The 27,750-nt window shown below is 50.0% G+C and overlaps 3 protein-coding genes across 12 annotated transcripts; 2 read left to right on the top strand and 1 right to left on the bottom strand.

Moving 5' to 3' along the window:
* Positions 1 to 10,202: 10,202 nt before the first annotated feature.
* Doc2a (double C2 domain alpha) lies at positions 10,203 to 14,790 on the top strand. 5 transcript variants are annotated; one of them, XM_029480123.2, is made up of 11 exons: positions 10,203 to 10,284; positions 11,269 to 11,621; positions 11,982 to 12,061; positions 12,254 to 12,328; positions 12,435 to 12,544; positions 13,685 to 13,811; positions 13,892 to 13,951; positions 14,035 to 14,198; positions 14,290 to 14,371; positions 14,463 to 14,559; positions 14,645 to 14,790. In XM_029480123.2, exons 2-11 carry the CDS (start codon positions 11,348 to 11,350, stop codon positions 14,788 to 14,790), a joined length of 1,215 nt encoding a protein of 404 aa, XP_029335983.1. In that variant the 5' UTR covers positions 10,203 to 10,284; positions 11,269 to 11,347. The 5 variants fall into 5 exon arrangements, with proteins under 5 accessions (XP_029335983.1, XP_029335981.1, XP_029335980.1 ...); XM_029480121.2 differs by lacking the exon at positions 10,203 to 10,284 and adding an exon at positions 10,449 to 10,526; XM_029480120.2 differs by lacking the exon at positions 10,203 to 10,284 and adding an exon at positions 10,712 to 10,796.
* On the bottom strand, positions 14,337 to 24,858 carry Ino80e (INO80 complex subunit E). 5 transcript variants are annotated; one of them, XM_021166448.3, is made up of 8 exons: positions 24,768 to 24,858; positions 24,201 to 24,512; positions 23,972 to 24,042; positions 23,737 to 23,789; positions 20,589 to 20,667; positions 20,388 to 20,499; positions 19,938 to 20,054; positions 14,337 to 15,742 (listed from the first exon to the last, which is right to left on the bottom strand). In XM_021166448.3, the coding sequence occupies exons 2-8, from the start codon at positions 24,279 to 24,281 to the stop codon at positions 15,521 to 15,523; spliced, it is 735 nt and encodes a 244-aa protein (XP_021022107.3). In that variant the 5' UTR covers positions 24,282 to 24,512; positions 24,768 to 24,858; the 3' UTR covers positions 14,337 to 15,520. The 5 variants fall into 5 exon arrangements, with proteins under 5 accessions (XP_021022107.3, XP_085697443.1, XP_085697444.1 ...); XM_085841319.1 differs by lacking the exon at positions 24,768 to 24,858 and adding an exon at positions 16,240 to 16,331 and having other exon boundaries at positions 15,614 to 15,742; positions 24,201 to 24,446; XM_085841320.1 differs by lacking the exon at positions 24,768 to 24,858 and adding an exon at positions 16,240 to 16,331 and having other exon boundaries at positions 15,614 to 15,742; positions 19,938 to 20,003; positions 24,201 to 24,446.
* On the top strand, positions 24,853 to 27,704 carry Hirip3 (HIRA interacting protein 3). 2 transcript variants are annotated; one of them, XM_021166446.3, is made up of 7 exons: positions 24,853 to 25,012; positions 25,094 to 25,214; positions 25,312 to 25,420; positions 25,863 to 26,827; positions 26,897 to 27,062; positions 27,142 to 27,240; positions 27,313 to 27,704. In XM_021166446.3, exons 1-7 carry the CDS (start codon positions 24,948 to 24,950, stop codon positions 27,474 to 27,476), a joined length of 1,689 nt encoding a protein of 562 aa, XP_021022105.1. In that variant the 5' UTR covers positions 24,853 to 24,947; the 3' UTR covers positions 27,477 to 27,704. The 2 variants fall into 2 exon arrangements, with proteins under 2 accessions (XP_021022105.1, XP_085697439.1); XM_085841313.1 differs by lacking the exon at positions 25,094 to 25,214.
* The last annotated feature ends 46 nt before the right edge of the window (positions 27,705 to 27,750 follow it).

The following is a 27,750-nucleotide window of genomic DNA, read 5'->3' as shown; positions in this document are numbered from 1 at the left end:
GCGTGGGACCAGGAGAGGAAACAGGGAAGTTGAGACCTTATGTGGCTGATGTACCCATAAACTTATAGGGAAGGGATCTTTTACAACAGTGGGGTATGTTAATTAGTATTCCTGCAATCTTAGGGACAGCAAATGAGGAAATTAGAGGGGATATGGTAGAAGCTCCTGGAGAAGGTAATGATACAGGCGATAGAGATCAATCACAGGCTGTGCCCGTGGTCAATAAACAGGACGTCACAGGGATTGAGTTCCCAAATTTGTAAAAGGGGCCACTGCTGACACATACCAACAGCTTTGCCCCTAAAATGGTTAACAAACCAGCCTCCCTGGCAAGAGGAGTGGCCCGTAACAAAAGAAAAATTGCAGGCATTTGAACAACTGGTACAAGAACAGCTGGAAGAGTCTATCAGCCCACGGAATCCCCTGTGTTTGTTGTAAAAAAGAAAAAGAAAAAGAAAAATCAAGTAAATGGAGGATGGTTACAGCTTTAAGAGCGGCTAAGAAGGTAGCTCACAGACTCCTCTACCATCCTTGTTACCAAAACCATGGCCTATAGTAATTGACTTGAAAAACTGCTTTTTCTGAATACCCTTGCATGAGAAAGACAGGGAAAGGTTTGCTTTCTCAGTACCTACTGAAGAGTAGTCAGCCACTGAAGAGACATACTCCTGGAAAGTGCTTCCACAGGGAATGTTAAATAGTCTGATTTTGTCATATCTTGTGCAACAACCATTAGAAATTATCTGTAAGCAATTCCCTCAATCTATCATTTATCATAACATGGATGACATTCTGGTGGCTGATTCTCATGAAGACGTTTTAGAGAATATGTTTATGGTAACCCAAAAAAATTCTACCATGCTAGGGGTTACAGATTGCTCCCAAAAAAATACAAAGAGGAGGAAATTCACTCAGTTATCTGTGGTATAAAATCAAACTTCAGCACAAAAGGCACAGATCTATAGGGACCAATTGTATACACTTAATGATTTTCAAAATTAATGGGAGGGATTAACTGGCTGAGGCCTGCAATTGGATTAAGTACATATGAGTTAGGTAATTTGTTTCTAATATTACAAGGAGATTCCAATTAAGCAGTCCAAGATGTCTATTGGCCAAAGCAGAAAAAAAGAGTTGACTCTTGTAGAACAAAGACTGCAAGAGGCGGATGTGGAGAGAGTTGATCCTAAACTTGAGTATTTTCTGGTCTTTTACTTTCAAGTGATTCTCCTACTGGGCTCATTATGCAGAGGGGAGATAGTATTATGGGATGGATTTCTTCGCTCATAAAGAATTGAAGACATATATAGACAAGATTTCTGAATTATCAAAGGTAGAGTAAGACTACATCAATTGTCAGGAACACATTCGGCTAAAATTGTAGTACCCCTTACAAATGCTGAAATTATGTTATTGTTTGTGGTCAATGAAGACTGGCAAAAAGTTTGCAGTAACTACTTTGGTGAAATTAAATATCCAAAAAGCAAATTATATAATTTATTAAAAGAACTAATTGGATTTTCTAGGTATACTAAAGAGAACACCAATTCCAGAGGTAACAACTTTTTATACTGATGCAAACAAGATGGGTTATAAGTCAGATAAAATAAACAAAGTGGTTAAAAGTCCGTATACATCGGTTCAAAAGTCAGAATTTGTATGCTATCCTTATAGTATTATTAGATTATCCTGAACCTCTTAACATAACTCCTGATTCCTTGTATGCAGAAAGAGTCATTTTGCATATAGAGAATTTGTACCTGATAACTCCAAATTAACTTTGTTTATACAATTGCAACAGGCCATAAGAAGTAGAAATTACCTACACATATTTGGTCTCATAAAGGTTTGCCAGGGCCATTAGCTCAAGGAAATGATGAAACTGACAAATTACTAGTAGGGAACATGTTAGAGCCTCAAAATTTCATGAGAAAAATCATTTTTTAAAAAATATTTATTATATGTAAGTACACTGTAGCTGTCTTCCAACACACCAGAAGAGGGCATCAGATCTCATTATGATGGTTGTGGTTTCTGGGATTTGAACTCAGGACCTTTGGAAGAGCAGTCAGTGCTCTTACCCGCTGAGCCCTCTCTCCAGCCCAAGAAACATCATGTTAATAGGAAAGGTTTAAAGAAAAAAACATTTCCATCACTTGGCAACAGGCCAAAGAAATAATAATAATAAAGTCTTACGTGTTCTCTATACAATCAGATTCCATTACCTGCTGGTAGCAGCCCTAGGGGCACCAAAAGAAACGACATCGGGCGGATGGACATTTTCCATTTTGCAGAACTTGGAAAGCAAAGTCATGTCCACCACACCATTGCCATGTACATTCAGTGGGTAACTGCATTAAGTTCTGAAAAGGCTGATCGTGAGATGATTACACACTTATTACACATAATGGCAATTATGGGGATACCTGCACAAGTTAAAACGGGCAATGCTCCCGCATATGTATCCAATAAAATGTGGCAATTATTTGCATATTACAATGTAAAACATGTTACTAGTATACCACATAATCCCACAGGACAAGCAGTTATAGAAAGTCAATCATACCTTTAAAGAGATGCTTATTAAATTAAAAGGGAGAGGGTAAAAACCCTGGGATAGACTAAATAATGCTTTGTTAACTCTCAATTTTCTTAACTGTTGGTGAAAAAGGAACAGCAGCAGCTGAGAGACACTGGGTTATTGAAAAACCTGAGGAGCTCGGCCAACCTATAAACTATAAGGATGTGTTGGCATCAGAGTGGAAGCCTACAATAGTGTTAAGATGGGGATGTGGTTAATGCTTACGTAGCTACAGAGAAAGAAAAATATGGTTATCAGGGCTGGAGAGATGGCTCAGCGGTTAAGAGCACTGACTGCTCTTCCAGAGGTCCTGAGTTCAATTCCCAGCAATCACATGGTGGCTCACAACCATCTGTAATGGGATCTGATGCCCTCTTCTGGTGTGTGTCTGAAGACAGCTATGGGGTACTCATATAAAGAGAAATAAATAAATCTAAAAGAAAAGAAAAGAAAAGAAAAAATATATAGTTACCAACAAAACTTAATAAAGATTAGATTGAACCAGGGAAAACCTCTTGTGAGCTGAGACAATGCCTTCACAAAGCAAACAGCCCAGGTGATTCAGGCGTCTCAGTTACTGACTTATCCTAGATGTGTAAACTAACTTCCAAAAGGCTAGTCCTAATGATGGATCACACAGAGACTGGGAAAACAGAGACTGGACACCAAATGCTACAACAACCTTTTTTCAAACTAAACATTTTTTCTCCTTGGGGCCCATACAGGAAATTTTCACCCCAATTCAGCAGGGAGCAATTTCACAAAGATTGTCACCCTAGTCCCTTAAGGTGGTGTGGATAGGTTTGGTCGTTTGATGTGCTGTTATAATTGTTGTCATCTAGGATGGAAAGTTATTATTGGTTATGATCAGAGATTGATAAAATTTTAAAGTTATTTTGTTTGAATTATTGTATATTAGAATTTTAAGGTATTTTGTTTCATTATTGCATATTGATAGAAATTTAAATGTTTGTTTGAAGTATTGTATATTGATAGAAATTTAAAGTTATTTTGTTAGATTATTTGACTATACTGTACATATGCCATTTATTGAAATGTGATGGTTCTTACAATTATTTTCATTGTGTATAGATTGCTAATGAGAGAAAAAAGGAAATTTCTTAAACAAAAAGGGGCTTTAAAGTGGAAACTTTTATTTCTTTGGAAAGTTATGCCAAATGAAGGTTTGCTGGGGCACACAGGTGAAAGGATGTCTTGCTAAATCAAACACATGAAAGAATGTTTTCCTGAAGCAGACACAGGTGAAAGGATATTTGGATATAGCAGGCACTTGAAAGGACACTTGATGAAGGAGAATAAATATGGCCCCACAAACAGTGGGAGACAGACACTGAGCTTTGGTTTGCTCCGTCTCGCTACTCTTCCCTAAAGACAGGAATGTATCGGTTCGCCTTACATAGCATCATTGTTGAACTCAACTTGTGGTAATGCGCCATTGAGAGAAACTCACCCAAGAACTTGTGGGGTTCCCACAGAAGCTTGCTGCTTCTGCAGCCTTGCCTCAGGCCAGTTAGTGAGCCTGGTGGTTTCTTCAGGATTGAACTACAGCTGCCAGTTTGTGCCTGGTGTCTGCCTGCTTAGAGGACCGGTCTGCAGCTGCTGAGTTGTATTTGGTGTTTGTTTGCTATGGGACTGAACTGCTGCCCACGAAGAACGATTGCTGAACAGGTCGACTTCCCCCATAGCCTAATAACTTTTCTCTTCCACTACCATTCCTGGGTGGCGGGCTGGAGGAGAGGGTGAGTCCTTATTAAAAGCACTTGGAGCCGGGAAGTGGTGGTGTGCGCCTTTAATCCCAGAACTTGGGAGGCAGAGGCAGGTGGACTTCTGAGTTCAAGGCCAGCCTGGTCTACAGAGTGAGTTCCAGGACAGCCAGGGCTACACAGAGAAACCCTGTCTCGAAAAACAAAAAAACAAAAAACAAAAGAAGAAGAAGGAGAAGAAGAAGAAAGAGAAAAAGAAAAAAATTAGTACTTGGAAAAGCAGTGCCTGCACACAGCCCACCATAGAAGAAAAGCAGTGCCTGCACACAGCCCACCATAGAAGAAAAGCAGTGCCTGTACACAGCCCACCATAGAAGAAAAGCAGTGCCTGCACACAGCCCACCATAGAAGTGATCTTAGGGAGGCTTCTGCCCCATGGTAGCATATAAAGCTCCCGAATAAAAGACACACAGACCTGGTATTTTTTTTTTTTTTTTTTTTTTTTTTTTTTTGGTTTTTCGAGACAGGGTTTCTCTGTGTAGCCGTGGCTGTCCTGGCACTCACTTTGTAGACCAGGCTGGCCTCGAACTCAGAAATCCGCCTGCCTCTGCCTCCCGAGTGCTGGGATTAAAGGCGTGCGCCACCACGCCCGGCTAGACCTGGTATTTTTATTAATACACTGTAAGCCTACACTGGGCAGGTTCTGAGCTTTCTAGCCTGCACTCGAGCCATAGGCCTGGTGTTATTTGCCCACTGAGTCTTGCTTGCTCTGCTCCATGTTTGTCCTCAGGGCAATTTTCCCTGTTCATGGTCCATCCTCATGGTCCATCCATCCTGCCTCATGGCAACCTCCCTCTTCCCCTACCTTTTCCCATCTCCTCCTAGTCCCTACCTGAGACTTCTCTACTACATTTTAAGTCCTGTCTTCCTCTCTCTCCTGCCCAGTTACAGGCTCTAGCCTATTACCCAATCAGAGATTATTGGCAAGTATTCTTTACAGCACACTGGTCAATACAATGCCCATGTCCAGACTGCAACCTGATTTTGGGACACAGCACTCAACATCTGAATACACAGCACACAAGACCAGCCCCCAACACCTCACCCACATATACACAGAAAAATAACAAAGCCCACCCCTATTCTACCAGCCAACCAGAATAAGGCAGATGAGACCCTTTCTCCTCAAGCTGACCTCCGGACCTCCTTTCCCTCCGTCTCTCTGACCATCAGTAATTGTACAGAGTTGTGCTGCCCTGGACTCTATTTAAGGTTTAGAATATATTTTGGGGGGTGTGGGAATGGCTAGTGGGAGGCAGAGTATTTGCAGCAGAAATGTGAGGATCTGAGTTTATATATTCAGACCCACTGGGCATGGTGACGCACACCACAGGATAAAATCCCAGCAGAGGCAGGAAAATCTCTGAGTTCTAGGACAGCCAGAGCTACATAGTGATACCCCCATCTCAAAAAAAAAAACAAAGAATCCCCAGAACCCACCTAAAGCTGCACATGTGATGTGTAAACCTAGCACTCGTAGTTGGCGATGAGAGAACTTGTCTCAAGGTGAGGATACACAGGCTGTCTTTTGACTTCCATATACATGCCATGGCATACACAAATGAATGCAAAGGAGGGGAAGAAGGAAGGAAGGATGGATGGATAGATAGATAGATGATAGTTTCTGCCTTCTGAAACCTTGAGAAAAAGTTCACAGATGCATATTGGTTTAGCAGAGACAGACAACTGTTGGTGCCTGCACTTGCTGCCTGCAATCTCAGCCCTTTCTGAGGGGCTTACTAGAGCCCTTTGGCTGAAGTCCAGCTGTGGGGGATACTTCCTTCTCCATTTGGTCTCTCTGCGGGGTGCCCTATCCCTCATGGCAACATGGACTCACCCTCACTGGTTTTCAGGGCTCATCTTGGCCTCCTCTTTTCATATATATTCTCTCTCCCTAGGTGATCTCATCTATTCTCATGGCTTTAAATACCATCTATATGCTGGTGACTCACAAACGTATATTTCTAGCCCAGACCTCTCCTCAGAGCTCCAGACTCCCATGCCCGACTTCCTGCTTGATGTCTCCAAATCCAAAAACAGTAATCCTACAGGAAGGTCTCGGTTCTCTTACTCCAAGCCCGCGCCTCTCTCTTCAGCAAAGGCTTCTGCGGTCTTTCTAGGTGTTTACCTGAGGATCGTCTTCCGTCTTTCTTCTTACCTGACAAGCCCCGAGTGAACATCTGCTGGTGTGATTTGTCTGTCTAGATGTAGTGGTGCACAACTGTCATCCAAACACGAGAGGCTGAGAATCATGAATCCAGATCTCTGCCTGGGATGTATATCCAGATGCTGTCCCAAAGAAGAGGGGAAGGAGAGGAAAGAGGAGAGCAAGGGCAGGCAAGGAAGGCAGAGATCTTTTTGTTTGTTTGTTTTTTGTTTTTTGAGACAGTGTTTCTCTGTGTAGCCCTGGCTGTCCTGGAACTCACTGTAACTTAGAATTCTGCCTGCCTCTGCCTCCCAAGTGCTGGGATTAAAGGTGTGCACTACCACGCCTGGCTAAGGCAGAGATCTTACATTTGATTCTCTCTCTCTTTCTCTCTCCCTCTCCCTCTCTCTCAGGTTTCCTTCTGTTCAAGCCAAGATTTTTCAACTGATCTATTGATTACCACAGACTTTGGTCTGCTTACACCATGTGGATTCCTACCTCCCAAGTCCCAGCCTCAACCCATCAGCAAGAACCAGTCAAAGCCAATGTACTACAGGAAAGGGTCCTGTACGAGAGCCAGGCCAGGCCAGGCCAGCCCAGCCCATCTGCCTGGTCATCTTCTCCCATTTCCTTTCCTCCAAGCTATAAGCCACACCGGTTTCTGACCACTCTATATTCTGGGTTTTCATCAAATGACTGATCAATTTTTTTCTGAGAGAGGATTGTGTTAAGTAGCCCAGGTTGTCTTCAAGCTTGGAATCCTGCCTTCACTTCCTGAGGGCTAGGACCCACTCATAAGGCTTATTCAAGGTCACCATAGCCTCCCAGGTGCTCCCACACCTTGCCCAAGCCATTCCTGCTATACTCTAGATCCAGCTAATGCCTCATTTTGGAAATGCCAGTCGATACATTTCCTGTAAGAAGGGAGCCCTGAGGCGCCCGGCTCTGGGCCATCCTTCACCCATCTTTATTGTTGGGATGAATCGTCTGTCTGTCTGTCTGTCTCCCTACAAGACTGTGAGGCTGGAACTTGCTGCATAGAAGGTCTTCAAGAAATGATGGGGTAATGGGACAGAGCCTTTGCCACTGTGAACTGGTAAGGCTCATCACGGTCTGCCATGTCCTTGATCCTGCCTTTGGGGGAGGCTTTGCAAGGCATGCTGGGATGAGTCCAAGATGTCCATAGTGAGAAGACAGCAATGGAGGATTCACTGATCACACAGCCCCTTTCCTTTGGTCCCTGTGTCCTGGCCAACTGCACCTTTGCTCTGTAGCGCTAGCTGGTCTGGAACGTACTACAACCGTGGCCTGGAACTCATGGACAAACTTTCTGTCTACACCTCCCAGGTACTGGGATTGCAGGCATGGGCCAGCAGGCGTGGCTTCTTCCTTCATGACCCTGGAGAGCTATGAAGGATGCATACTTTGTCGACACAAGGCCGAGTCTGGTCTTACACACAAAGATGACTGTAATCCTTTTCAATATTTACTGATTTGTGTAAGTGTTTCCCATGTCCCACATGTAGAAGCCAGAAGACAATTTGTATGAAATCGCTCCGTCCTTCTACCATGTTATGTCCTAGAAGCAAACTCAGGTTTGTGTGGCAAGTGCCATTACCATCTGAGTCACCTCACACCCTCAAATGTTTGTGATTTGAGTGTGCTCTTTGGAAGGGATACAGACACATGGCACAATTCAGAAGCATGCGGATGTGATGGCTCACACCTTTATTCCCAGTACCTACGGTCAGAGGCACACAGATCTCTGATGGCAGCCTGGTCTACACTGTGAGTTCCAGGCCAGCCAGAGTTACATAGTGAGGCCCCATCTCAAAGGAAAAACCATATAGAAAGTTGTATGTTGGAGGCCAAATCTTTCCTATACTTGCCCTTCCCTGTTCCACAGCAACCTCATTCTTTAGCGGTCACCATAGTTACCATTTTCTTGTGCAGTCTTCTGGAAATAACACATGAACAATTAAACATGTGTAAGGTCTTCCCCTCATTCAAACAGCAGCATTCCCATGGGCTGCTATGCACTCTGCATCTTGGTTTAAGTGAAAGAGAGAATATGAAGACAACTGTGTGTGTATGTGTGTGTGTATCTCAGAAGCCTCATTTTTCATGGCTGTATACTATTTTGATATGGGAAATTATGTCATAGCTGATTTAACCAGATTCTCATTCATGCACATTTCATTTGTTTTCTTTTTAGCAGTTGTAGGTAAGCCAGTTGGTGGTGGTGCATGGCTTTAATACCAGGACTTGGGAGGCAGAGACAGGTGGATCTGAGTTTGAGGTCAGCCTTGTCTAAAAGCAGGGTGAGTTCCAGAACAACCAGGACTATACTGAGATACCCTATCTCAAAAAAAAAAAAAAAAAAGTTGTAGGTAAGAATCTTGAACTATTGTGTATATTGCTGGGTGTATTGCTAGGATAAGGTCAGAGAGCTGGAGTTCCAAAGAGCATGCGTGTTTGTGATCCAGTGTCAGATCGGTTGCAACAGAAGTGCCATGAACTCATTTAATTAGTAAGTTAAGAGTGCTGAGGCTTGAATTTTGCCCATTTCACAGGTGACTGGTATTGTGTTATATAATGTGACGTTATATTATTCTTTTTAAAAAGTTTTAAAATACAAACATGTAAAATTTACATGTAACAACTACCATGTTATTATTATTATTATTTTTTTTCCCTGAGACAGGGTTTCTCTATGTAGCCCTGGCTGTTCTGGAACTCACTTTGTAGACCAGGCTGGCCTCGAACTCAGAGATCCGCCTGCCTCTGCCTCCCTAGTGCTGGGATTAAAGGTGTGTGCCACCATGCCCAGCCCATGTTATCTTTTTTATTTGGTGTTAGGGACCATACACTGTACCAGGGGCCGCAGGACTGGATAATGTTCAAGTGTACAGTTAGTCAGTATTAAGCATAGTCACATGTTGGGCAGAAAAATTTCTCTGTTGAGTCCCAATATTTAGTGAGGCTGACTTAGTGTCAGGCCAGTCCGAGATGAATCAGCCCCTGTTCTCTGCCACAACTCCCCGGCTGTAAACCGGGAGATTAAACTGTCATCAGAGCTGAGTCTAAGGGTTATGGCTAGAGGGATATAGAGAGATATGAGTGTGTGTGTGTGTGTGTGTGTGTGTGTGTGTGTGTGTGTGTGCACTCCAGAAGACTGCTAGGATCAGGTGACTGTAATGACCTGGAAGGCAGTTCTCAGGAGCAAAGGATCCTAGAGGTGGAGGCAAGGCTCTGAAACGGAAGGTTACCTGCCAGCTGTGGCCAGGGGATTCTTGGCTTGAAGGGCCTCTCTGAGGATTTGGTCTTTCCAGGAGGTAAGTTCAGGAAAGAAAGAAAATCAAAGGTTAGGGTTGAAGCCTCCTGTTAGCACACAGTCTGTAATCCCAGTGAGGTAGGAGATTCAGGAGTTCAAGGCCAACTCAAGCTCCCCATCTGGCTAATGCCCATTAAGATATTAAAAAAAAAAAAAAAACAAGACAGAAGGCTAGTGGCGAGAGGCAGGAGGCAGCTCGTGGTAACTGAAGGTTCAAGGGACAGAACTGGAGATGACAGAGGGTGGTGGGAGATGTGGGTCTGATAAAGAGACCTAGGTCCTAAGGGCTGAGTTGAATCACAAGATGGAAGGAGGGATGGGAAAGCCAGTCTTCTTTCGAATGTGGTTCCCCAGAGCGGCAGGAGCAGGTCTCTCCTCTTTCGCCGGCGGGTCCCTAGGTCACTGCGGATCTCTAAGCCACACCCACGGACACCCAGGGGTAGGACAGCTGCCCTTTCCTTTCCCCTCTGATGCTTTCTGGGATGGGGGTGTGAGTGGAAACCAGCGTCGCTATGGCAACCAGGCCGGGTGGTCGGGCCCTGGAGCCCTGGGAGCAAGCGAAGGCGAGAGGCGGGGCAGCGGGAGGCGCCAGGGTTGCGCGGCGGGGCGGGGGCCTGGGTCTCCCGGGAGGAGCTGGGGAACACCGGGCGCCTCTCGCGGAGGTGCACGCCAAGTTCTCGGGTGAGTGTGCACGCGTGTGAGCTGGCCCAAGGCGCACGGGCGGGCGTGAGCGCGAGCACACGTGTCGAGTGTGCACTCGCGTGCGTTCTGGGGCCCGTGTCTGGCCCTCTGCGCCCCGCGCCCCTCCCGGCCGCCCGCAGCAGCTCCCGCCACTCCCGCCCCGCGCCGCTCCTCGCTCGGTCCTCGCCCGCCGCGCCGCAGTCGCCGCCGCCGCCCAGCCTGCGCCCACGGGCCGCCCGTGCCGGGCACCTGTTGGAGGCTCAGGGACAGGTGCGGGGGCTGGACCGGCCAGGGGAGCGCGGGTGAGGGTGAGGGTGAGAGGCGGAGAAAACGAGGCAGGGGGTCCCTACCTTGGGAGAACGGATGACCCGGGTTAGGGATAGGCAGGCAGGCAGGCAGGCAGAAGCTTGGGCTGAGTGAAGAGAAGCCTAGAGGGGTGGGTGACACCCTGGCCAGCCCCGCGCCTGATGCAGAAGATGGCCAGAGCTTCAGAGCAGCAAAGGAGGGAAGCTGTGGGGTCTCTGGAGGACTTGAGGGGACGGGGACAGAGGGAGAGCCCAGGATGAGAGGAAAACCCTGGAAAGGTGACAGAGGGACAGTGTGCAGGTAGTGAGCAGGGTTAAGGGGGAGTCACGACCTGTCTGCTTTAGGGCTGATCTGGCAACCCACCCAGCCCCTTGTGAAGCCAGGCCTCCTGCCTGCCCACCAGCCAGCGCAGATTATCTTCTCCCTCGACACCCAGGAAGGGAGGGCAGTGAGGTTTCTACAGACCCCAGCCGGCCACTCCAGCTCTACACCCGTCTCCCAGCCAGAGGTGCTGCATGAGGGGCCGCAGGGGCGATCGCATGACCATCAACATCCAGGAGCACATGGCCATCAACGTGTGCCCTGGACCCATCAGGCCCATCCGCCAGATCTCCGACTACTTCCCTCGCAGGGGGCCAGGACCAGAGGGTGGCGGCGGCGGCAGCACGGGCTGCGGGGAAGCCCCAGCTCATCTGGCCCCTCTGGCTCTGGCCCCCCCTGCGGCTCTCCTTGGGGCCACTACACCCGACGATGGAGCTGAGGTAGACAGCTACGACTCGGATGATACCAGTGAGTCTGGGGGCTCAGCGAGCTTGCGGGAGGGAGCAGCCTCCTTGAATGTGTGTGCCTGGAGGATGGGGAGGAGGGAGGGCAGTCCCGCCACCACAGCTGCAGTCTGGGTGCAGATTACAGCTTCAGCAAGGCTCAATATTCAATATTTCTGCTGAGACACTCCACCACCCACACAGACAGTTGCGGCCGAGCCAGGGACCTAGACGCAGGCATGCACATGGCTGCTCAGCCTCCTGCACGTACACTGGCAGGCCAGCAGAGATGTGGACACATCCTTTTAGCCACCAGGTCTCACACCTTGACCTGGACCAAAGACTCATACTACCTTCTCTCTCTCTCTTCGCCCTTTTTCTGCAGCTGCCCTGGGCACACTGGAATTTGACCTTCTCTATGATCAGGCTTCCTGCATGCTGCACTGTAGAATCCTCAGGGCCAAGGTGTGTATCCCTCCTTCCTAGGCTGTCACCCTTGGGGAGAGGTTCCATCTTCCCCCCAATCAGAGGTACTCCTTCCTGCTCCTTTTGCATCTCTGGAACTGTATGTATCTGTGGGGGAATCTACTCCTGCAGGAGGCGGGAGAAAGGCTTGGGGGTCTAAAGTCCCTTTTGCATCCTCATTCTGTCCTCCAGGGCCTCAAGCCCATGGATTTCAATGGCCTGGCTGACCCCTATGTTAAGCTTCACCTCCTGCCAGGAGCCTGCAAGGTACGTCTCCTTCCAGGACCGGCTTGGTTTATGGGTCCCTTCCTACCCCCACCTTTGGGGCCTGGCAGGGTCCATGCATCCGAACCCTTTGTCCCCCATGCCCCAGGCCAATAAGCTAAAAACCAAGACACAGAGGAACACACTGAACCCTGTGTGGAACGAGGAGCTGACGTACAGTGGGATCACGGGTGACGACATCACCCACAAGGTGCTCAGGTGAGGGCAGTGCCTCTGGGCAAGCTGGCATTGTTTGTTTGGTCCATCTCTTTATGTCCCATCAAGCCTGTCTCATTGACACCCCACCATACCCAGTGGCTCCCCAGCCCCTCAGCAGCAGGTTCAAATGTTCTTGCAGGTCTTCTAGCCGAGGCCTGGGTTTGGCATCCAAAGGCCTTCAGCTGTGCCTACAAGTTATTGGCTTCCCCTGCCAACCTCAGTCTTTGATATCTGAGGCTCAGCCCCAAACATGCCTCTTCTGGAAAAAATTCTCTGCTCTCCAAGACCCCCTCCCAGAGCCTTACACATCCCAGGCTGCCTGCCCTATGCCATATCTACCTACAATCTGAGGAGGAAAGTCTTCCGGGTGAGAGAACTTGCCATCACCCTAGGTGTGAGAAAGCACCTCTAAAGGGGAGTGTGGCAGCTGAGTCCAGGTCAGGAGAAACTTTACTCATGGGTAATAGAGAGCTGCAGAGGGCTTCTTATCATGGGAGAGACGAAGATAGCAGCAGCAAAATTGGCCTCACAGTAGACAGTGGACCCTCAAGGTCACAGGCAGTGTGTTGTTTCTACCGGGTTGGCCCAGGCTAGCCCTGGACTTCGTGCCACCGTACCCAGCTCCTAGGGAGCATGTCTCTGCTTTAATCCTCATGACAGCAGCGTGAGGACACTTGGATGACTTGGCTTGCCCAAGGTCACATGGGTAATGAGCAGGGCTGGAATTTCAACACACCTTCACACCACAACCACTCTTGTCTCAACACCATACTGCTGCACCTGGGCCTTGCTCAAATGGGGAAAAAACAGGGCACCCAAGTCAATCAGGAGTCACTGGCTGGTTCCTACCACTGTCTGGCCATACCCACCCAGACACACATGTAGCGCTCAGCTGGCGCTTGTCCCCAGGTGGGGACTGGAGTTCTAGAAGCTGTGAGGACGCCCTGTTCCGCTGGGTGATTCTTGATAAGATACTGGACAGCCTTGGGCAGATCCACTTACCCTTCTCAAGCTCCCACCCGGTTTTACAGATGAGGTGAACTTAGGGCAGAGCTGGGACTGGTCCGAGGGAGGACCTTTTTCTCCCTCCGGAGTGGGGCTCAGATACCCAGGGGCCCTGACCTTGCAGTTCCCTGCCAGGATCTCTGTCTGTGATGAGGACAAGCTGAGCCACAATGAATTCATTGGGGAGATCCGAGTGCCCCTCCGGCGCCTCAAGCCTTCACAGAAGAAGCATTTTAACATCTGCCTTGAGCGCCAGGTCCCGGTCCGTGTGGGGCTAACAGGTATGGGGGAGGGGATCTGGAAAGGTCAGCTTGCCAGAACCTTTTCTTCCCCCCACCTCAGCTTCCTTCGCCCTCTTCAATGTCTGCGGCGCTGAGGGGTATATCCTGTTACCTGAAGGAGGTGAGGCACGTGATGCAGAGAGCCCTGTCTGGATGGGAGGTGGGGAGAGCCCGTAGACTCACCTCTGCCTCCTTCTCTGGCAGCTGGAGCAGGCAGAGCAGGGACCTGGGCTGCTGGAAGAGCGCGGGCGCATCCTGCTGAGCCTCAGCTACAGCTCTCGGCGGCATGGGCTGCTGGTGGGCATTGTTCGCTGTGCGCACCTGGCTGCAATGGATGTTAACGGCTACTCTGACCCTTATGTGAAGACGTGAGCCCTTGCCCAAGCCTGACCCCAGCCTAACTGCTCTGGGGCCTAGCCTGTCTCTAACCAACTTCACGTTCCTCTCTCCACCCCCTAGGTACTTGAGACCAGATGTGGATAAGAAATCCAAGCACAAAACATGTGTAAAGAAGAAGACGCTAAATCCAGAATTTAATGAGGTAAAAATGTCAGGGAGTAGAAATAGTTGGGCTGGGGACAGCAATGTGGTTAGAAGGCCTCACAGAAAGCACCGCCTGCCTTTGTTCTCAGGAATTCTTCTATGAGATCGAACTCTCCACTCTGGCCACTAAGACCCTGGAGGTCACAGTCTGGGACTACGACATCGGCAAATCCAATGACTTCATAGGTGAGTGGCGGAGCCCACCAGGTGCCCTGAGGGAAGTGGAGGAGAGTGGGCGCTGACACGTTGGCCTGCCTTGCCTGTTCTTCAGGTGGTGTGTCTCTGGGGCCAGGAGCCCGGGGAGAGGCCCAGAAACACTGGAATGACTGTCTCCATCAGCCGGACACAGCCCTGGAGCGCTGGCATACGCTGACCAGCGAGCTGCCCCCTGCAGCAGGGTCTTACCCTTTGGCTTGAGGGAACAGCAGCTGTCCATCACAGGCCCTCTGGGGCCGGGTCCAGTACCCAACCTTCGCACGAGTGTGTTGCACGTTTACATGGGGTGGGATGCCCCTGCCCCACACTACCTGTCTTATTTTGTGAGTCTCTGTGACGGGTCTGTCTTCTTGTGAGGGACTGTGGAGAGCTATATTCACATATGCAAACTTCCTCCTGCCTGCCTTGCTGTTACCTGCAAATATGCAACCACCCGTGCACAGGGCCACGTGGGAGTCTCCTGCCAGTGCCCCACCCCATCCTGCAGCTCCTTTCTTGGCCTTTCCAGGCTGCCTGGTCCCCTGCCCCACAGGGAGGGGATCGGATTAGGGAAGATTAGAGGAGGATGTTTCCAAATAGAGGAAAGGACAAGGAAAGAAGAGCCAACTCTTTAATACAGAGCCTTCATTAAACCCCAGCCCTGCGCAGCTGCTCTTCTAAAGGGGCGGCCACCGTAGGTCTCTACCTCCCTAAGATGTAGCAGACCCCTTTGGCCACTCGCTTAGATAACTGTTCCCTGGATGGGGCTGGGATGTAAGGGCAGGACCCTGCCGCCTTCCTCGGGGACATGTGCATGTTTACGCCTTTTCTGATTGTGTCAGTGGCCGAAGCATGGCAACTGGGCATCAATAAACATCTCTTGAGGAAGTGGGCTTGAGTGTGCTGGCACAGGAGGAGTGCTGTGAGGTGCCTGGCAGGTGGCACTGGGTGGCTACTCTGGAATGTCGATCACCAGGTCGTCATCTCCGTCCAGGGCGTCATCCCCGCTGCCTGCATCGCTGAACATCTGCTGAGGGACGGTGCTCAGGATTGTATGTGGAGGCATCTTGGGAGGAGGCAGGGGGGTCAGGGCTGCCCCAACACTGGCACCAGAACCCCTGGCTGGGAAAGCCAGTGGCCCACCCACAGGGCAGTCAGGGGGTCCAACCGCCATCTGCAGCAGGGGGAGAAACGTAAAGAGGTCTAGTCAGATGCATCAGCACGAGGAAGATGCACAGTGCCCACTGAAAGGCATTTAAGGTGTATGCGGGGGCCCACCGCAGCCCCTCAGTCTCACGCCATGAAGTTCCTGGGGTGAGGGGCAGTGATGGAGGCATGATGGGGATGGGGTGAGGGGAGTCTGACAGGGAGCCTGACAGAAAAGCTGGGCTCTTCCCTTTCTAGCAAGGCACTCTGGTTGCTCTGTGCCAGCAGTTACAGCCAGATTCAGGACCAGCACCTTCCTCCTGCCTCTGGGCACCACCTGCCACCACTGGTCGGCTCTCCCTCCTCCACCTGTGGGATTCACTGGGTTACAGTAGGCATCACAGGCTACCTAAGCCAGAAGCCTAAGCAGTAGCTTTGCTCCCCAGTTTCTATGACATTGTGGATGAGCCCCTCCTTGGGACCCCAGCAGCCACCAGCCTGGGCCAGGACCTTCTCTCAGCTCACCTGGTCTAGGTACCAGCCTCCTAACTGGACTCCCTGCCTTCAGCCTCTCCCAGCTCCAGCTCCTCCTCCACACTGCGGCCAGAGTGATCGCTCTAGAACACAAACCTGAGCATGTCACTCCTCTGCCTGAGGCCTTGGCCTTGGCTGCCCTCAGGATGGGCAGTGAAGTGTGCCTAACAGGCTGGTTCCATTCCATTGGTCAAAGTCACGCCTTGTCCTCTAAGGGTGAAAGGACTCTGCTTGCCCCACCCTGCCAGGTCCTCACACATCCTCCCTCGAGAGAACTCTCTGGATGCTTCTGACAGCTCATGCGCCATGGGCGTAAACTGAACACCTAATATGGCCTAAGTGATGTCTACCAATAATCTCTACTTTATAGACCATCCTAGAAGAGAGGTGGGGTCATATGTCAGAGGAAGGAACTGGTGTGGAAATAGAAGTTAAAGGAATAGGGTGCTGGCCCTCACTGTGTAGCACCCAAGGTGGCCATGTGGCTGGGGTAGCAAGTAGCACGTATGTGTGGTCTCTACAATGACCTCCTGACATTGCCATCCCTGCTTGGCCTGTGGGCTGCTCTATGCTTCTCAAGGACCCCCTCCCTTACCTCTGCTTGTGGAGTGATGTGAGGGAGCTAGAGAAGGCGAAGTCTCAGAAAACATGGATGGCAGACAGGAGAGCCAGCTCTGGAAAGAACCAGGACCCCTGTGGTGGTCTGAATGAGAATGCCTCCCCATAGGCTCTTATGTTTGAATATTTGGCCCCTAGCTGGTGACACTGTACAGCGTAAGTAGCTGGCCTTGCTGGAGGAGATGTGTCGCTGGCGTGAGGTTGGACTTTCCGAAAGCTCGCAGTCTTCTCAGCTAGCTCAGGTGCTCTCTCTCTCTCTCTCCCCTCTGCCCACCCCAGACTCACGGGTTCTAGTCCTCTAAATCCACAAGTCCCAAATAAGTGTCACAGCGATGGGAAAGTAACCGAGACAACTGAGCGCACAGAGAATTGGATGCATACACATGACTAAAGAGGACAACTCCAGGGGGCCAGGTGTCTACAGGGTCCCTTCAGCATCACCACCTAACTCCCCAGGACTCCTCAGCATGACCAAGAGCAGCCAATGTGGCTCTATGGGGCTGCCAAGGCACAGGCACTGGCTAGACAGGCTATGTTCTCGCCCTTCACTCATTTTAGCCTCTCCATGACTGAAACAGAGTTCAGTGGCATGCCCAAGGTCACACGGTGAGTATGTGAAAGTGCTGGATTCAAGTCCAGCTCAGGCCAAAGCTCCAGCACCCTTGCTACCTCCTCTGTCGCCCACCTAGAACTTCAGTGTGAGCATCGAGGCCTCCCTCACCTCTCAGTGTCCTTCAGCTGCACTGCACCTCCCCACCCCCCTCACCCCGGGACGTTCCTAATCTTACCGACCCTGTACTCCGTTAGCTCCTCCATGGTTCCCTGTGCCCGGAAGCAAAAGCACTTGACTCTAGCTTTTCCCTGCCAACACAGTCACCGCATCCAAACATGCCCAAGCTCTTACCTGCCCTAGGTTGCTGTGCCTTTTCTCCCACTGTCCTGAATGCTTTCAGCAAAGGCCAGTATACGTCACTATCCCAGTGCTAGGGGTCAAACTCAGGGCTTCGAAAATGCCAGGCAAGAACTTCTACTGAGCCACATGCATAGTCCTAAGAATTCATACTCAATCCTTGGGAACTAGAGTACAGGTAGTTGTGAACTGCTTTTCAGCTTGGGTCCCTTGGAATAGCAGCAAACCATCTTAACCACTGAGTCCTTTTTCTAATCCCAAGAATTCATTCATTCATTCTTTATTTTCCTCTCTCCCCTCCCTATTCCTTCTTTCTCTGAGACAGAGATACAGCCCCTGCTGGCCTAAAACTTGCTATGTACATCAGGATAGCATCAGACTCATAGAGTCACCTGCCTCTGCCTTCCAAGTGTTGGACTTAAAAGGTGTACAGCACCATGCCAGGCAGCCTTCACACTCTCAGTCACTATAAATACACTCTCTGATTCTGCTTGTGCTGTCAGAGCACCGAGAGCTCGTTAGCCTGGTTCCTATCAGCTTTGCCTCCCAGCTGGTGGGCATTACCATGTCTCATAAGCTTAGGCTTGCTTCTCACACTCCAGGGCTCTACCTTCAGCCTTCCCACTTCTCCATTCAGACAGCCCTACAGAGGCCCAGCTCACACAGGCACTGTCTAGTGAGCATCTCCAGATGTCCTCTCCACAGGTCTCCCTTCTAGAATCCGCTACTCCCATCCTCTTCATCTCAGGAAAGCTGCCAGTCTGCATCTCACTCTCGGGTAAGAGTCTGGAATCCTGGGATCCCTTCTCCTTCTCACAAACTGGGCCTCTCCAGAAACCTCGCAGACCTTCTCTGACATGGATCCATGGTGCACTCTGCAGGGTTCTTGCAATCACTGCCTTCTCACCATCTGACTGTACCCAGGCCGGTCTCCACAGAGCCATACTGTCTATGTGTCTAAAAATGCAAGCTGAACCAGACCTTGCCCTGCTCCCTGCCCAAGCAGCTCTCGCTCCACTCCCATATAAGCCTTAGTCTCTCTAGCCCCTCAGGCCCATGTTGGCACTTATCTGCTCTCATCACTGGCCCAGCTTCCTCCCCATTTGTTTTTGTTTTTTCTTGCTTGCTTGTTTTGAGACACATCCTGACAATGCAGCCTTGGCTGGCTTGGAACTCACTTTGTAGACCAGGCTGGCCTTGAACGCATAAGAATTCACCTACCTCTGTCTCCATAGTGCTGGGATTAAGGACACACACCCAGCTTCCTCATCTTTCAAGGAGCATGTTCACCGGACTGAAACCCTTTCCCAGACTCCTTGTGGCCTGCTTCCTGTACGCACTCAATAGCACCCTAGGTTATCCTCCTCTAAGTCCCATCCATTCGGTTCCTTTTTCCTACTAGGGCCAATCTATCTTACTGATCTTGTGCCAATTTTGCTAGAACAGGAGCTCTGTACAGGGTTGGTTTGTCTCAGTGTTTGTTATTACAGCTGCATCACTCCAGCTAGGATATTCGACACAGGAGGTGCTCCAGGAACACTTGCTGGTTTTACCTGGTTTGATCACTTTGAGTCTAGGATACTTGCTCAGAGTCACAGTGTTCTGAATTGTGGGAGCCTTAACTAGACTCTAAACCCCACAAGCCTGACAGCTCCAGGGCTGCATGCAGTACTCATACGTGTACAGAGACGCTTCCCTCTAGCCATGCTACAGGTCCTGGTCACACAGGCAGGCTGAGGCAGGACCTCAAGCCTCCTAACTGGGAGTCCTCCCAGACCACTGTACCACTGCTAGCACAGTCCTCCACTCTGCCCTTCAGTACTGAGCCTTGGCCTGAGACTAAGCAATTCAAATTAACCTTTCAACATTCCTGGACACTGGGCTGGGGTGTAGCCCAGTTGGTATGCCTAGCATGCACTAAATCCTGGGCTCAACTCTCATCACTGCATAAACCAGGTGTGGTGGCATACACTTGTAATCCTAGCACCTGAAAGTGGGGACAGGAGAACCAGGAGTTCAAGTTATCCTCCTAACTAATGCTACAAGAGACCTTTTCTCAAGCAAAACCAGTTAGTTCCTGTACATGCCCCCTAGTGTTAAGCCTCCTTTAGATCCAAGTCCTGCCTTTGTGGCCCCTCCCTATAGTCCCACATCAGGGTACCTTGAGTTTCCGGGGTAGGCGGGGCCGTTTCTCCAGCTTGGGCCTCAGGGGGCTGGGCTCAGGCAGCTGCAGGGCCAGGTAGTCAGAAGGGAATGGGGGGTAAGGGGGAGAAGCCAGCTGCAGGTGGGAGCAGGAAGATGGAGATGGGAAATGGAGTAGGTGAAGGGAGGAAATGTACACAGGAGAATGGAAAACAAAAGACATGCTGATGAGTGTGGCTCCCAGGCTCCTGAGAACAGAAGGAAGGGACAGCAGCAGGACTGTGTCCTGGGTCTGCCCCTAGTCCTACACAGCCAAGAGTAGGCAGCCCTGACTCACACCCGCCACAGGTTACTTGCTGGCCACATGTGGACACATTCTGAGTTGGAAGGACTCACCCTTGCCCAAATGACACCCACAGCATTCCCAGGCACAGTAGCACACTGCCTCTTAGCCTTGGTCCCAACTCACCGAGCTCAGGTATGGGGAGGGGGCCCCAGAAGTCTGCAGGGGAAAGCCTGTTGAAGGAGGCAAGGAGAGGCTGGAAGGGGATGGGACACCTCCCATGGGGGGGCTTCTCTTCCTGGAGAAGGATAGGGAGGAGAGTTAGAGGCAGCTGGAAAGCCCAGATCCCCTCCCTGCCCTGGAAGACTCTGGCTCCTGCTTGCTTACCTCTTAGGGGCTGGCGTGTCAGACAACTTGGGTGTCCCTTCTGTTTCACTGTTATCTGAAGACGCAGTGGCATCTGAATCTGTGGGGAGGGCTGGTCAGTGGGGTTGTAGAGTTCCCAATCCACCTTGGAGGTCTGCAACCTCAACACCATAGAGAGTGCTATGGTGACTTCCCCGCTGGCACACATGTGAGCATGTGCTTGGGGGGGGGGGGGGAGGTCCTCGGCTCTCATATCTACTTCTCACACTGGAAGCTCCACGGCACTCTTGTCACCACATGCGACGTGCCAAGCTCATTTACACTCTTCTGATGTTTCTTTAAGCAGGGAAGTGGTAAGTCCATCACCTGTGCTTCCCGGATGAGCTCATGGAGCTCGGAATGTGTGTACGGAATCTGAACTCAGGTCTGAGATCCTCTGACCATCACAGGCCGCTCTTTCATGTGCCTTTAAGCAACCCTCAGCTTTTGCTCCATTTTCCTTATCTAGAGACCCCTCAAAACCACTAAAGCGCCAGGCGTGGTGGCACACGCCTTTAATCCTAGCACTTGGGAGGCAGATTTCTGGGTTTGAGGCCAGCCTGGTCTACAGAGTGAGTTCCAGGACAGCCAGGGCTACACAGAGAAATCCTGTCTCAAAAAACCAAACCAAACCAAAAAACACCAAAATCCTAAGGAGATGATCCAGGGCCTCTGGCGCTTCGGTTAATTGCTAGCTCAGTGTTCTTCCTAGGAGGCTTGCCATTCCCTCAGCACTCACCACACAAGATGATACATGTTATCTTGGATCCTTTACTTATATCTGAAACACGCTCAAGGTATGTGCATCCCTGGGTGGCCTTGAACTCAGATCTTCCTGCTATTCTCTCCCCATGTTTATGCTTATGTGTTTGTATGTGAGGTTCTTTCCAAGAGTATAGGTGCTTTTAACTGCAAAGACATCTCTTTAGCTCTTTGCCTACAATTTAAAGTTAATTGTAAAACAAAACAACAACAAACAACAACAACAAACTTAGGTTGGAAAACCAGCAATCTGTATTTCTGTTCTTGTTGTACACACCAACCGCACTCATGAACATCGCTCACCTAGAATTCACAGGCGAGCTGCTACTTCAATTCCTAAACCTCATAAAGTTGTTTTTTTCTCATTCATACACAGTTCAGATCATACATGCTTTTATGTGCTCTACAAGCTGGAACATACTGTTGACTAAGATGGCCCTGGGTGATCCTGGCTGGCTTGGAATTCAATATGTAGACGAGGCCGGCTCTCACGCTGCTGACTCTTTAGTGGAGGTATTAACATTAGAGATATGTTTCCCCAGGCCTAACTGGCTCTCATTTGTTTAGTTTTATTTGAGACAGGGTCTTATTTTGTAGCTCAAGCCAGCTTGGAACTTAAGAGCTATCCTCCTGTCTTAGCCTCCCAGTGCTGGGATTACAGATACAAGGCACCATGCCCAGGTGGCTTTTGCATTTGTAGCTTTTCATTTTTACTTAACGGCATTATGTAGCCGTGTGAACTTCTGGTTCTCCTGCCTGTACCTCTCAAGAAGGGCTGGGATTAAAGGCCTGCTCCACCTAACTTTGCTTCACAACCCACCCCCCTTTCCTTTGAAACACAGTTTCATTTAGCTAGGTTGAAACTTAAATTTAAGTTAAAAAAAAGTTACGTTTATTTATGTGTGCATATGGGTACACTCAATGTGGAGGTCAGAGTACAGCTGAAGGGAACCGGTGTCTCCTACAGTGTAGTCCTGGGGATTGAATTCAGGCAGTCAGGTTCAGCAACAAGTGTCTGTGCTCCTCAACAAGCTATTTCAAAAGAAACTAGGTGTGGGCTCAGGAGCTAAGAGCACAGCACTGGCTTCTCTTGCAGAGGACCTGGGTTCAGTTCCTGGCACTCGCTTCACTGCCTACAACTGTCTATAACTCCGAAGGGACTGTGTGTGCATGGCAGGCAGGCAGGCAAAACACCCATGCACATAAAATAAGTATCTTAAAAAATAAACCACACAGGTGGGTGGGCGTGTGGCACAAGCATGAAACTCTAGCACCGGGGAGGCCTGGTTAGGAGATTGTGAGTTCAAGACCAACTAGAGCTACAAATGAAGACTGCACCCCAACAACAACAGCAAAACATTATAAAGATTATGAAACTACATAAAATACAAAATTTCATGTTCACAAATAAAAATTCTAAGAAAACAAGAGCTGTTTTGTTTCCTAATATGCTGGCTGTGGCTGCTTTCACATGAGCTATGCAGTTTTTGCTTCAATGACAGTATTTTATAAAACAAAATACTTTCCTGACTCTTTGCAGAGGAAACCGCCAGCCTGTTATTCTGCAGTTACTGCCGTCTTTAATCCTCATCAAGCTCTAGCCATCACTTAAAATCCTAGTTTGTGGTCTGGAGAGATGGTACAGTGGTTAAGAGCACTGACTGCTTGCTCTTCCAGAGGTCCTGAGTTCAATTCCCAGCAACCATGTGGTGGCTCACAACCATCTGTAATGGGGTTGGATGCCCTCTTCTGGTGTGTCTGAAGACAGCTACAGTGTACTTATATACATAAAATAAATAATTCTAAAAAAATCCTAGAAAACCACTTCAATACCATTAGTGTGTTTGTGCAGATACCTACATGCTATAGGGAGTGTTTTGAGATTAGAGGACAGCTTTCAGGAATTGTTATTCTCCTTTGTTCTTAAAGATTGGGCCTCAGTAACAAACTCTATATATCTGCCTCTGGCATGCACTACAGTTTACTTTTTCACTTATTATAGGCAACTGATAGAAATGACAAGCAGCCAGAGGCTTCCTTCATTTTGCTAGCCTGTGTCAAGCACAGAACCTAGAACACAGTGGATAAGGAAATACTTGAAAATCCAGAGGCGTGGTGTGTTCTTGGGAGGCAGAGGCAGGCGGATTTCTGAGGCTAGCCTGGTCTACAAAAGGACTACACAGAGAAACCTTGTCCCGTAGGGTGAAAAAAGACAAAACAGGAAGAAGGAGACAGAAGGCAGCAACTAGGCTTAAGAACCATTGAAGGGGCTGCATCAGCTTCCGGACCCTAGGAGGGTGGACCCAGGAACACGTTTTCAAGGGCCAGTATCTCATCTCTTCCTAAAAGTGATCATGACTTTGCTTACCGGAGGAGTCTTCATCCACGTTCTCATACTGCAGAAGTCGATCTAGAAGGAAACTGAGACAAGTGGGAAGGAGGGTGGGTATCACCATTTTGGTGGTCTTGAGCCCTACCTAGTCCCTCCTAGGAGACCCACTGGACCCTCCTAAGACTGCATGCATTTGGGGTCCTGTTCCGGGACGGCGTAAGAACGGATTCCCTGGAAGTAACAGTGCCCTCGTGCCCACAAGATGCCTTACCTCTTGTCTCGGGAAACCTTCAGCAATTTCCTTTGCGCCTTTCTGAGCTCCTCCTGGAAGCACTCGTGCTCCTGTGGCGGACAGGGCGGGTGCTGAGCCAAGAGCAATCCGTAAAAGACCCAGAACCCGGAGACATCTCTCCCTACTCACCCCCTTTACCACATGGGTAAACTGAGGTCCTCTCCGAGTTAGGCCTCACACTCCACAACCGCCCCATGCCGGCACTCACGTAAATGAGGAACTTGAGCTTCCGCTTCAGATTCCTGTATTTCTTTTTGTAGTCCACTTCGCCGTCCGCTGGTCCGTTCATGACCCGCCAGGGAGAAACGCCCCGGAGTAGAGTTCCGCTACCCAAGTCCGCCCGGCCTCTCCCACCTCCACTTCCGGAGACTTTGCAACGCGGTATGAAACGGACTACAACTCCCAGCGTCCTCCGCGCGCGGGGAGCGTAATCACACCGCCTGCCCTCCTGGGCAAGACCCGAAAGGAACGCTGCTTCCAGTGGCTTCGCGGTGAGCTGAGGTCACAGAGGAGCTGGACACTGGGAGGCGCAATTATTGATTGTAAACTGTTTATAAAGATTTGGAGCCAAAAGAATATAACCAGAAATTCAGTATGTTGGCGAGAATACCCTCTCCCTTCTGCCTTTCGAAACAAGCGACCTAACTTGTTAATCCCGACCACAGGGGTTGATTGAACTGATTACATTATAGAGACTGCCGGCACCGAACCGGCTTCTAGCGAAAATTTTAACACGTAGTTTTAGTAAAGAGTCGAAACCTCGCTCAAGACCCACCAGCTGCTCAGGAAAAAGCAAGGTCTGCCAAAGTTTTCCGTCCCAGTGCTCCACATCGGAGGCTCAACGGTCCCTTTCCTCACGAAGCGGCGGCACTGCGCGTGCGCAAACTACTGTCACTCGGGAAAACGGCCCGGAAGAAAAAAAAAAGCGGGAGCAACCAATCCCTGGTGACGCAAAATGGCGCCGGGAGATGAGATGCGAAAATTCACTCGCAGCTTCTTTCGAGCTTGCCCCGACCTCAGGTGCATAGAGTCTGGGTATTAGAGTCGGTTGCGAAGGGGAGGGGTTAGGCTGGAACTCTGTCTTGACACGTGTCTCTGTAGCTCCGTTACGCACTCCATCGTGCGACAGAAATTTTTGATTCACGTGGGTCGGGATCATCTTGAACCTGGGGAGAGGCAGGCGTTGAAGCGGCTGGTGGAGGAGGAGCTGCCGAAAATGCAGGTGTGGGTCTAACCCCGGGCCAGCAGAGATAGGGTTTGTTGCTGAGGGGTTGGGGCAGGGCATCTTGGTTCGGTTTGCCCTCATGCTGCACCCACAGGCGGATGCTGGTACCAGGGAAGGAAAGCCAGGCTTTATCAAAGTGAAGAGGTCTCCTGCTCCCTGCAGTAACCCAGAGAAGAAAAGGTTCCGCTTTAATTCTGAGTCAGGTTAGTGCCTTCTTCCCTGTTTATCTGTCTGTGACTCCAGCATCATTGGCGAGGCGCATGTATTAATTGCAAGGCTGGGGCTTGGGGGATAGTGAGTCAGGAATCAGCTGGGGCCACAGCTGTGGTGCTTCTTGCTGCCCTTCACTCTTTTTTTTTTTTTTTTTTTTTAAGATTTATTTATTTATTATATGTAAGTACACTGTAGCTGTCTTCAGACACTCCAGAAGAGGGCGCCAGATCTCGTTGCGGATGGTTGTGAGCCACCATGTGGTTGCTGGGATTTGAACTCTGGACCTTCGGAAGAGCAGTTGGGTGCTCTTACCCACTGAGCCATCTCACCAGCCCCTGCCCTTCACTCTTAACCAGAGTGGATCTAGAAGCATCCTATTCTAGATTGGAAGGAGAGGGAGGAATCCATCCCAGCCCCGTCCCCATGTTTCAGAATCCAGCTCTTCACCATCCAGTCCAGACGGCTCAGGACCCTCAACAAAGAACAGGACAACCAAGAAGACATGTCTAAGAAGAGCCTTAAAGAAAGCAGTTGAGAGCACAGATGAAGACCACCAAACAGACCTGGATGCAAAGATGGGATTGGAGGAGAGCAGTGAGGAGGAAGCAGAGGGCTCTGTTAGATCAGGTGAGGTCACTGAGGAAGAGGAGGACATGAGACAAGAAGAGAAGGGCGGGGTTAGAAAGCAAGCCAGGGCCAAAGACAAGCAAGCACCACTCAAGGCAGACAGGACGCAGGTTAGGGAAGCGAGTGGGAGCAGTGAGGGGGAGGCTGGGCTGCAGAGAGCAAAGGTGGAGGGAAGCACAGGTGCTAACTGCCAGGAGGAGAGTGAAGAGAGCGGAGAAGAGAGCCCAGCTAAGAAGAAAGAGCTTAGTGAGCCCAGATCGAGAAATAACAGAGCAGGGAGAACAGCCAGGGAGCGGAAGCAGAAAAGCAGGCCTGGGAGGCCAACTGGAGGCTTGCGAGACAGCGAGGCAGAGAAGGAAGGGGGCCCAGTAAGCAGTGGGGACAGCAGTGAGGAGGAAGAAGAGCACTCGGTGAAGAGAAAGAGTAAAGTCAGGACCCAGACCGAGAGCGGGAGGAGGCAGAGCACAAGCAGCGGGGATGACAGTAACAGCACACAGGAGCAAGCAGCCGCTCAAGGCACTACAAAGTCAGGCAGCCTAGGCAGCAGTAATGGTGACAGTGACACAGAGAGGGAAGTGAGTGACTCCCAGGCAGGACAAAACACCAAAGAGGAGAGGAAGAGCCGCTCTTCCAACAAGAACTCCAAGACCGGCAAGGCCCGAAGTTGCTCATCTTCATCAGATTCGAGTCCAGAACCCACAGGTCAGAAGAGCAAGGCTCGAAGTTCCTCATCTTCATCAGATTCAGGTCCAGAACCCACAGGTCAGAAGGTGAGAGGACACACCAGGTGGGTGGGATCCACTCAGGAAAAGGGACCTCAGCTGCCAACTCCTTATTAGGCTGCCTTTCGCTGTGGAGAGGACCACCCAGCTGTGGCTAGACTGAAGCGTTACATTCGAGCCTGTGGTGCCCACCGAAACTACAAGAAGCTGCTGGGTTCCTGCAGCTCCCACAAGGAGCGCCTGAGTGTCCTCAGGGCTGAGCTGGAAGCACTGGGCATGAAGGGTGAGAAGGGATGTGCCTGAGATCTACAGGAGGGCCTGAGCACTGGGGAGGCGGGTCTCACAAGCTGCTTCTGCTCCAGGTAACCCTTCCTTGGAGAAGTGTCGCGCTCTGAAGCTGCAGCGGGAAGAGGCAGCTGAAGTGGCTGCCTTGGATGTTGCCAACATCATCAGCAGTACAGGTAAACAATTTCCGCTTCAGGGAAGGAAGAGCCTGGAGTCCGGGAACTGATTTTTCTCTCCCCACCTCCCAGGCCGGCCACGAAGACGAAATGCCTGGAACCCTTCAGGGGAAGGAACCCCCCCAGGAGAGATTTATCAGCGAACCCTGGACTCTGAAGAGGAGCAGCCGCGCCAAGCACCTCCAGACTGGTCCCATATGCGCGATATCATCAGCAGTGATGGTGACAGCAGCTGAACTGTCATGTCCATGGTGGACCTTACCCTGTTATACAAGAGCTTGGTCAGTGGAAGCAACTTCCAAAGACAGACTACAGTGGTAGGATCCAAGTTATTGGCACACTACTCAGTTTCATGTTCTCTAAGATGGCTTTGGGGTTCATGTGCAAGCATCCTCTCCAGGCATTTGAGTAGACTGTTGTTTTGTTTTTAAGGACTCAATAAAAGAATGTTTGTAATTACTTTATCCAAACTGGTCCCAAACCATCATGCCCTGTCTGTCCTTTGGGGCC

This window comes from Mus caroli, unplaced genomic scaffold (genome assembly GCF_978045245.1).
Source record: "Mus caroli unplaced genomic scaffold, Mus_caroli_1 scaffold_8, whole genome shotgun sequence".
Taxonomy (NCBI): Eukaryota; Metazoa; Chordata; class Mammalia; order Rodentia; family Muridae; genus Mus; species Mus caroli.
The sequence above is the reverse complement of the archived record's forward strand: the minus strand, read 5'-3'. Positions and strand labels throughout refer to the sequence as shown.